The following is a 9,894-nucleotide window of genomic DNA, read 5'->3' on the forward strand; positions in this document are numbered from 1 at the left end:
TCCCCTCCACCGCTTCAAACCGCCTGTTAGGAATCGACTCTCAACCCAACGGAGTCCGAATGGTGCCGCATTGGCGGTTGTAATGGTCAAAGATCATAAGCAGCAGTCGCAGATCCATGACAGCGTCGTCAGCAGTTGTCTTCGCCGCCGACGCGCCACCAACCAGATAAGAATGCAGAGCCATGAATTCACGCTCATACGCCTCGTCACAGGTACTAACAGTCTCCGTCCGCCTCACACGAGGCCGAGGAACAGCATTCTCCACCACGTTGATCTGATTTCCATTGACATTATCCGACTCCGTCGTCCCATCCGCTTCCTCAACAACAACCCGCACATAAGTCCCAGTACTGATCTTCTCCCCAGGACGCGGAAAGTCATACTCCACGCTGAGAGTCTTGTGCGCGCCGTAGACAGTCAAATGAGCATCGCAGCGGGGTATGGCATCAACCCCAGCCTCATAGACAAGTATGAACGGGTGACCGTCATTCTCAGCGGAATTCGTGTAGTGGAAAATGGCCGAGTAGAACGGGTCCGTGATGGCGACGTTAGAAACGGCATCTGGGAATCCCAACGACTCGCGCATCACCGATAGATCATGACACCCCAGCATGCCGAGGTAGCGACAGAAAGCGACTCTGTCAGGTGTGAGATCCTCTTCCGACCCGAAGACGTCATTCAGCAGTGCGCGGAACTGCTCCGGGTTATTGTTCCTCTTCATTGACGGCGCGATGTCTCTCGAGGTTGGTGTGCCGATGTGGTTCATTGGGCCCGCGATGTGTCGGCAGCGCGCGTAGTACACGCGGCCTAGGGCTGCGAGTTCCTTTTTAAAGACTTCTGTGAAGCAGGGGGCGTAGCGGCGCGCGCATCCGACGAATACCTTGGGCCCGTCTGTTTCGCTGGTGCCGTCCAGGGATCGGGAGACTTTGCCTTTCTTGACTGCTTCCCGGATCCGGCGTAGGCTTGAGATACTCATTGTGAGGGGCACTTCGACCATGACGTCTTTGCCGGCTTCGAGGGCTATCGCGGTGTATTGCTCGTGGTACTCCATTGGGAGGAGGTTGAGGATGACGTCCACTTCTTTATGGCGCAGGACATCTTCGACGGCTGTGGTGCTGTAGGTTATGTCGAAGCGGGATTGGCATTGGTTTGCGATCTCGGCGTTGGGGTCGTAGATGACTGTGAGGGTGTAATGTGTTTTTAAGGAACGGAGGACCGGGAGGTAGGTTGCTTGGACGGCGTTCGTGGCGCCTAGGATGCCTAGGCGGAGGACAGGGGTTGACATGTTAGAGGAGAGGTAGGGAGCTGTAGATTAGATGATTACAGGTCGAAGAAAGCCGAGAGATGACCGGGCCTTTTGTAGATCGCCTGAGCTGAATGACTGAGAATATGAATGATATTCCAGGTAGCTCTTTAGGGATTAAGGGAGTTGAGAATGTGAAAGTGAGGAAAGCGCAAAAGATTAGATAGAGTACGAGTGATGTTTCATGATGCGATCTTTAGGATGATCAAACAAAGAAAAGAGCCCTGTGAGCTGTGAGCTGTGCAGTGTCGTTTTCAAGGGCATCCCTGAAGCATGCCAACTTTGTGACATCATCGTCCAGTGATCACATTTCATCCTTCGGTCAGAGTTTTACCCCGGATTTTATCCATGGTCAGTAAGATTTGATTCTGATGCACTTCATATACTTAGGGAGACAGTCGCAGATCTTCTGCCGATCCTATCTTGTTAAATATGGTTCAGGCGATGTGTACAACCGACATTGGTTGGGAATGAAAGGCATCATCGCGTGTAGTGACGAAGGGTCATGCTTCTGGCGTAGACTCATCTGCTTAGACAGAGCTTTAATCAAAATGCTTTGCTGTATGCCTTGTTGATGGACTTTTGTAAAAGTATCCTATCTATAGATGTAAGAACCAAAATAAGAATTATCCTCCGTTCTATAAAAGTGGAGATGTGGGTCGCAGTAAACAACCAGAACTACGTACTTCAAGCGAAGTAGCAGGTGAAGTAATAGTACAATAGTATGCTTTACCTGAATTGCGACAAGAAAATCTAAAATAGTATCGCATTACCTCCTTTGATTGAGACTCATGATCAGATGCCGACATGTTCGGGCCTGGCCTACTAGATCCCTCCCTTGAATTAACCCTTTCCCATAGCCACACAGTACGGACACACAGCCTATAGCAATATCGTACTATGGATTTGTTACCACACAACTTGTTATTCTCGTTTAGGTATTTTTAAATCGCCCTGAATTTGGTGTATTTTCTCAACTCTCTCTATATTCCTTTTTGTCTACCAGGGTGGTTAAGTTGAAGCGCGGGCATTGACAACCAATGCTTCGCCATACGAACTTATGTCATAGCCATTCTCTTCCAAGTATGCTTTAAACTTGGCATCCTCTGTCTCTAGCTCTCGAGACATATCTGGGATGAGGAACCAGGAAAGAATACCACCCACCATTGTAAAGGCCGCACCAATTAGGAAAACCGCTTGCTGGCCTTTAGCGGTAGTATCGAAGGAGTTCTGAATTGGGGTGAAGACTTCCGTCCCAATAGATGCCCCAGCTTTGCCAACTGCAGCTGCAAATCCGAGGAAATGACCGCGCAGGGGTGTTGGGAACGACTCCGAAGCACAGAGGAACGTCGACACTCCAGGGCCCATCTCCCCGAGCGCTTGAAAAATGCCGTACATGACTATGAAAAGCGGGAAAACACTCTGAATAGGATGGAGGGCAGCTCCCAGGATAAATCCCCATATACCCCAGAGCATGAAACCTAGGGTCATGTTCTGTTTACGGCCGATTCGGTCCATTAGGATACCACCAATCAAACATCCTGGAAGGTAGAAACAGTTGATAACAGTCTGGAAATTATGTTGTCAGTCTACGAAGCTAGAACATGGTGATATGATGACCTACCCCGTATCCAATATTCTGGACTGTGGTGTTGTTGGGATTCAGCTGCTCAATGATGGTGGATGAGAAGAGACCAAATGGATATGTGACGAAGTCGTAGCAGAACCAAGCCATGGCTACAAATATCAACGTTAGCTAAGGCCACCGTACAATTTAACCAAGCTGAACGGACTCACATGTTCCAAGCATGGGCTTCCAGTAGCGACGTAGTACTAATCCATAGGGATACTGCGACTTGATAGCGTGCTTTTGGTATTGAGTAGAGTTGACCATCCGGACGCGGAAGAAACAAATTGATATTGGTAGCTGATACCAATGTCAGAATCATTACATCTTACTAGCTCTTTATCAGACAAGAGACCTACCACAATACCCAGACCGAACGTAACGCGCCAGACTCCTTCAGAATCTTGTTGGCTGTAACACGCGAGAACAATAAGAGCGATCAAGCCAGCTGCAACAAATCCCTAACGTAAAGTTAGCAAGGAGGTCATCGACGTCGTACTGGTACTGACAAGATCTATGGCAAAATCGGTGGTGAGTGCAACCAAGAAGCCACGTCGCTTTCGGAGGTCGATTGTCTCATCGGCAGCTTCAGTGGCACTAGTGGCACAAACAGGATATTCTCCTCCGGCACCAAATCCTGCAATGCCTCGTGCAACGATCATCATCCAAAACATTCTTAATGTGGTGTTAGTAATGTGTCTCGATCAAAATGGCTGGAGTGTATTGGACAAGATACCCTAGTTGCGATTTCCCATGAGAGGCAGTTGCCAGCACCACTCCAAGAATAAGAAACGCCGTTGCGGCAATGATACCAGTCCGACGACCAATACGGTCAATTAGAACACCAAAGAAAAGCATGCCGAATATCTCGCCGATGAGATAAGAATTTGAAAGGCGGGACTTTATAGTTGAGGACATTCCATCCATGTAACTGGACTCATCAGTCAATTTAGCCAAAATTGTTCCGGAAATAGGGCTACTCACAGGACTGAGAATAAAGGCTCCATGTAACCAACTACCATGCGGTTAGTACAGGGAGTAAAAAGAAGACCTTTGGAGATATAGGTCAACACGTACTGATTTGAGCGTTGTATCCATCACTGAACAAGGCCAACCCGGATACCACTACATTGAGCACACCCGAGCGCTTCTTCTCGGGTTTCCGTTGCTCAGTATCCCAGTCGGTTTGCGAGATTTGCTCCTTGGAATCTTCCATCTTCATGAGAGAGTCATTGCGAGATGTAGCCATGTTGACCAGGATACTGAATGAAATACCAATTGCTATATTTTACCAATATCAACGGGGACATATTTATATCTATAGAAACTATCTAGGTATATTTTATGGCTAGTGTATTACTTCCTAAAAGAGACCAATGACGGCGTGGAATAGAGGCACGATAACGTCGGTGGGAAGTGCGAGATGTGCGGGTGGATCTGTACTAAGTTGGAGTCTAAGCTCCCCCTGCCTTATATCCCCGGGGATACCAGAACTCCACAGTCTCGGTAGTTTCATGGTGACCTTTGACTGCCTGATCGTCAGCCCTATCAGAACTCATCTTTCAGCCATGTGCCTGAGTATCCAGTCTCTCCAGATCCTCAGCCTCCTCAGATAGGGTAGTACCCGTTTGTCAGGCCTATCGGAGCTTATCTTTCTTTCATGTGCTTGAACATCTCACATGGCGGATCTATATTTTGTCGCGTTTAAGAAATACTCATCTCGGTGCGAAGGGCGATACCTCCGGACTTTCGATTGATCTACAAAATGCGAGCTTCTGAGCCCGCAATGTTTCACCAGCACGTCGTCTTCAGTGTTTTTACTCGAATATACCGGTAACAGAAATGAACAATTCCCATTACTCGCTCTCCACTGAGCAGCTGGAGAGCTTCCAGAAGCGTGGATACCTACTGATCCGTGGGTTTTTCACTTCTAAGGAATCGGAGCTGTTGCGAGAATGGGCGCAGGAAGTCCACGATCTTCCATGCACCCCTGACGTGCCCTGGATGCCTTATGAGGAGGTAAATTCGGAAGGCAAACACGTGCTGTGTCGCACTGAAAACTTTGCCAACTCGCATGCCGGATTCGATAGCTTCCTCCGAGGGCAGCGTGCAACAAGTGTTCTACAACAGCTCGCAGGAGAGGAGATGCTTCTTTTCAAAGAGAAGATTAACTACAAGTTGGCAGGAAGTGGTAAGCAGTTCCCGCTTTACAGCCCTGTTTTGATAACTCACCTGTTTGATAGGCGGTTTTGATCCTCATATCGATGCCAATGCCTACACCCATGTTAAAAACATCAAGCATTTGACAATCCTTGCGGCGGTCGATGGAATGAATGCTACCAATGGAGGTCTGGAAGTGGTGGACGGCAGCCACCGCATGGATATTCCTCTCGGCAGTGATCGCTGCATTGCGTCCGATTGGGTCGAAAGCAATGTCTGGACACCAGCTGAGCTCGAGTCAGGTATGCAGATTGAAAAGCTCACCAATACTCTCATCGCAGTTTCGTTAATGAAAGTAGGAGATATCTTGATTTTTGGCTCGTATCTGGCCCATCGCAGTGGCGCCAATGCTAGCTCTAAGGACCGGCGTGCGATCTATGCAACGTATAACTGTGCCGCTGAAGGTAATCTACACGACCAGTACTATTCCGACCGTCAGAAACTCTGGCCTGCGACACACATGCGGCAAAGCGGACAGTCATACGAGGAAGGTCGTGTGCGATATGCCTTTGGGTCCCCTATGTTGACTGTGGACTCAAAGGTGATGTCGGCCTGATGGGTATAGTCAAGCCGCATGGCATACTTTGTAAAGCAAAAGTGATCCAAAGATGTTGTAACAACTTCATCGATTAGTCAAAACAGAATACCTCTAACTAGGTAAAATGTATGTCTTACTGAAATATACTAGTCAGGTCCAGACTTCAAATCTGACGGGTGTGGGCCACCGGCATGATGACCGAACACTTTAGTCAAGGTACTTGCAACTGGACCGAAGATATAGTAAAAGGGCCATGGCGTATATAAACACTTCCTTCCAAGGTTCCACCTCGCTTCTTCCTCATCTCTCCTTTGTCCAGCCGGATATTGTTTCTCACAACGCCCCTCCTATCCGATTAATTAGGACTATGAATCAGCAATCACCCAAAGAAAAAGCAGAGGCTTTGATCGGCGCTCTAGAAAAGTATGGCCAAGGCGACTACATCGGGGAGTCGATTAGCCAGTTAGAACACTGTCTGCAGGCGGCTCACCAGGCCAGTAAAGCGAGTGCGTATTAATCCTAATATCTCTGACGGTCACTAATATCTTCGAGATGCTCGTGACGAGTTGGTAATTGCGGCTTTATTGCATGATATTGGTCAAATCATTCCGCTAGAATCTACCAAGGAGGCACGCATGAATATTCGCGAAAGCACGGAAAACGTCGGCCGTGTCGGCCATGAAGCCATCGGGGCATCATACCTGCGATCTCTTGGATTCAGCGAAGTAGTGTGTCGCTTGGTAAACAGTCATGTCGCTGCAAAGCGGTAGGTGATCTTGTCCGTCTTTTTGCGAGCCCAGACTCATCTTTTAGGTACCTCACTGCTACGGACCAGAGATACCACGGATCTCTATCATCTGCCTCGCAGAAGTCGCTGGCATTTCAAGGGGGGCCCTTCCGAGATGCAGACCTCAGGAACTTTGAGGAAGATCCACTTCGAGACGAAATGGTCTCACTTCGACTGTGGGATGATGCTGCCAAATTGGAGGGTGTTGAGGCCACCACACCCCGTGCTGGGGTCTATCTGGATATGATCATCGCGCATTTGCTCCGTGAAACCTGAGGGAGCTAGGGTGTATTGGTTAAATTCCAGCTTGGATGCCTATTGACATGTTCGGTTTCAGCTATAAAGAGAAGCACGTGTTTTTTTCCCAGGTCCACAGGTTCACCCATGCACAGGTCGGCATATTGTTTACTCAGTAAGCATCCTGTTCAGGCTCGGAGGTGTAAAAATAAGTAGTGGGGAGGCCAAGCGCCCTCATAAACCGGCACCGTGGAAATGACTCTGGCCAAGAATTCGTTGTCATATGTGTTATTATATGTATAGGGCCGCATTTATATCAACCTGCTGACTTCATTTAAGATACTTGGAGGTACCTTCTTTGCTGGGAAGGAGAAGTGGGGGCGCCAAGTATCCCGAGGTACCTTTCGTACTCCGTACTCCGTATACAGCTCAGCCTCACTTAGGCGACTAAGAGGGGCTATCCACATCAGGCAACGTCATCGAACTTTGGATTCCTCTCGTGATACTTCTCTGTGTCTTACTTTTTCTCCTCTTTTCCCCATCCAGTTCTATCATGGGTGTAAGTCTTCCAGATTTCTCCCACTACAACTCCTAGAGAACCCCTCAATCTGACTATCTTTAGTTTGCTCAGAAAATCGCCGCAGCTCAGAATAGCCAGAACATGGCTAACAGTGGTTCATATGGAGGTGCACCTCCGTCAGGATACACTGGGGGTCCTCCTGCCGCTCTGCAGCCTGGTGGATCGGTAAGTCATGTCCATCTCTGCGCCTGCTTCTGCTATGACTCGTTCGACGTCATACAGAAGGAAAAAGAAAAAAGTGCTAATGTTTAGCAGAGCCAACAGCCCCAATACCAGGCTTATTCAGGATCCCCAGCCCCCCAGGGATCGGTAAGCTATATTTTTCTTAAGTCTTTTTGCTTTCCGTGATTTTCCCCCGCTTCCACGATTTACCCCTCCACGGTCATCATATTTCTGGAACCATGTCGGGACCTTACCAAGGCTATCCTCCATACGGCGGCTCATCTCAACCTCAGAACAATCCATCATCTCCGTACTCCAGGCCCCCGCCATCCACACCATACCCCGCCTCGCAGCAATCGCAGCAATCTCAGCAATCTCAGGGCTATGGCCGCCCGCCTCCACCCCCACCACAAGGCCAGCCTTATCCCTCCGCTAGCTCGCCATACCCAGGTCAGCAACCGGGACAGCCCTATGCTTCTCCTAGTTCGCCCTATCCTGGTCAACAGCAAGCTCCTCCACAAGGATACCCCGGACAACAACAATATCCCGGACAGCAGCAATACCCCGGACAGCAGCAATATCCTGGACAACAACCATACCCCGGACAGCAGCCGCCATATGTACAAAATACCCCCTGCCCTGCATCACTGCCTATTTCTGTGTATCCTGTCTGAGTATTCGGATTGTCGTTGAATGGGTAATAGTTGGAAAGTGATGCTAACGGAAAATTGAACCAGGCACCACCCTACCCTACCCAGGGTTCCCCGTACCCCGGTGGCCAGGGCCGTCCTGGTCCCTCACCAGGACCACCAAGCGGACCGCCGCCAGGCCAATATGGCGCACCCGGTGGCGCCCCTCCCTCCGCATCTCCCCGGCCACTCAGCAACAGGTCGCAGCCTACCGATCGCTTTTGATTTCCGCGATTCAGGAGAAGAACCTCCAAAGCTTCTACCCTCCCGAGCGACTGGACCGACTCGTTCAGTCGCTTGCCGCTGAAGCACCAGGCAAGCTCAATAGGCTGATTCATGAATGGGCCGTGCCTATGGAGGTTGCGACCGATGTCATGAAGCTTTCGCTGTTTGACGTGGTTCTCTATGTTGATGACAGTGGATCTATCGAATTCGAAGAGAAGGGACTCCGAAAGGACCAGCTCAAACAAATTCTCGGCATCGTAGCTACTGCCGCATCTACCTTTGACCAGGATGGTATTTCTGTCCGATTCATGAACTCCAGCGAGAAGGGCGATGGCATCCGCAATGCAGAGGATGTCGAGCGCCTAGTGTCCCGAGTCCGTTTTTCAGGCCTGACCCCTCTGGGCACCAGTCTGAGGAGCAAAGTCATCGACCCCATGGTTGTTCAACCCGCCCAGGCCAACCGTCTCGACAAGCCCGTTCTGGTGATCACCATCACCGACGGACAGCCTGCTGGCGAGCCTCATGGTACCGTGGGTGATGTCATTCGCTACGCAGTGGAGGAGACGTCACGGACCCGTTATGGCCCCGGCACCGTAGCCTTCCAGTTCTCGCAGGTGGGAACTGATCAGCGGGCTCGCGACTTCTTGGGCTCTCTGGATGAGGACCCTCATATCGGCCATCTGATCGACTGTACTTCCAGTAAGTTTCACGTGGGGTTCTATACTGGATCTAACTAACGTGGTGTTCTAGACTTTGAGGTTGAGCAGGATGAGATGTCGCGTGCTAACCCACCCGTGCATCTCACTCGCGAGCTTTGGGTAAGTCGTTTCAACATATTTGATGATTGCATTAGTTTTTAACTGGCTGTCCGTTTAGTGCGCCAAACTGATGCTCGGCGCTATCGATTCTTCTTACGACACCAAGGATGAGCGAGAGAATCAACGTCGTGGTGCACCCCCACCAACAGGCCAGTACGGAGGAGGGTACGGCCAACCTCCGCCACCCCAGGGCCAAGCTCAGCCTCCGTATGGTCCGCCCCCTGGTGCCCCACCGGCTTCGTACGGTTCTCAGCCAGGCTACCCACCGCAGGGCCAATACCAACAGCCTCCCCAGCAGCCTCCCTACCAGGGATCGCGGGGTGGGTATGGCCAACAGCAGCCACATGGGTATGGATCCCCTGGACCTGGCTACCAGTATGGTGGACAGCCGCCACGCTATTGATGGAATGTGACATCATAGGGCTTCTGAGTTTACGGTTTTTTCGCCATGCGTTTGAGGGAAGGTAGTTGGGTTCTTTTACTCCACGTAGTTTCCATGAATTACGAACTCGAACCTAACTTTAAGTTGAATATTATTTTTTTATCTTTTAGATTTGGGGCCTTCCAAGGTTGACAGGTCTATGGCGTACGGGGTACCTAAGGTACATATGTAGTCGGTCCTTTGTGAAGGGGCCTGCCAAGGCTACACTAAAACGAATCAGCCCACGAGTTCGCTAGGGCGCTCAAGAGTGGTTGTACATATGCAGC

At 50.1% G+C, this 9,894-nt stretch overlaps 5 protein-coding genes across 5 annotated transcripts; 3 read left to right on the forward strand and 2 right to left on the reverse strand.

Moving 5' to 3' along the window:
• Positions 1-40: 40 nt before the first annotated feature.
• Positions 41-1,285, reverse strand: N7489_010796 (Gfo/Idh/MocA family protein; the record flags this gene model as incomplete). The annotated part of the gene is made up of 1 exon (XM_056716545.1): positions 41-1,285. One exon carries the CDS (start codon positions 1,283-1,285, stop codon positions 41-43), a length of 1,245 nt encoding a protein of 414 aa, XP_056564167.1.
• Positions 1,286-2,314: 1,029 nt separating this feature from the next.
• Positions 2,315-4,179, reverse strand: N7489_010797 (uncharacterized protein; the record flags this gene model as incomplete). Its single annotated transcript, XM_056716546.1, has 8 exons — positions 2,315-2,872; positions 2,928-3,040; positions 3,101-3,230; positions 3,290-3,391; positions 3,440-3,605; positions 3,667-3,861; positions 3,915-3,945; positions 4,008-4,179. 8 exons carry the CDS (start codon positions 4,177-4,179, stop codon positions 2,315-2,317), a joined length of 1,467 nt encoding a protein of 488 aa, XP_056564168.1.
• A 593-nt stretch (positions 4,180-4,772) lies between these two features.
• N7489_010798 (phytanoyl-CoA dioxygenase family protein) lies at positions 4,773-5,706 on the forward strand (the record flags this gene model as incomplete). Its single annotated transcript, XM_056716547.1, has 2 exons — positions 4,773-5,121; positions 5,174-5,706. 2 exons carry the CDS (start codon positions 4,773-4,775, stop codon positions 5,704-5,706), a joined length of 882 nt encoding a protein of 293 aa, XP_056564169.1.
• A 349-nt stretch (positions 5,707-6,055) lies between these two features.
• N7489_010799 (HD domain-containing protein) lies at positions 6,056-6,751 on the forward strand (the record flags this gene model as incomplete). Its single annotated transcript, XM_056716548.1, has 3 exons — positions 6,056-6,194; positions 6,241-6,454; positions 6,502-6,751. The coding sequence occupies 3 exons, from the start codon at positions 6,056-6,058 to the stop codon at positions 6,749-6,751; spliced, it is 603 nt and encodes a 200-aa protein (XP_056564170.1).
• Positions 6,752-7,265: 514 nt separating this feature from the next.
• On the forward strand, positions 7,266-9,589 carry rfeF (uncharacterized protein; the record flags this gene model as incomplete). Its single annotated transcript, XM_056716549.1, has 6 exons — positions 7,266-7,271; positions 7,335-7,457; positions 7,713-8,115; positions 8,192-9,067; positions 9,119-9,186; positions 9,245-9,589. 6 exons carry the CDS (start codon positions 7,266-7,268, stop codon positions 9,587-9,589), a joined length of 1,821 nt encoding a protein of 606 aa, XP_056564171.1.
• Positions 9,590-9,894: the final 305 nt, after the last annotated feature.

This window comes from Penicillium chrysogenum (assembly GCF_028827035.1).
Source record: "Penicillium chrysogenum strain IBT 35668 chromosome Unknown utg000005l_segment0_segment0, whole genome shotgun sequence".
In the NCBI taxonomy this organism is placed as follows: Eukaryota; Fungi; Ascomycota; class Eurotiomycetes; order Eurotiales; family Aspergillaceae; genus Penicillium; species Penicillium chrysogenum.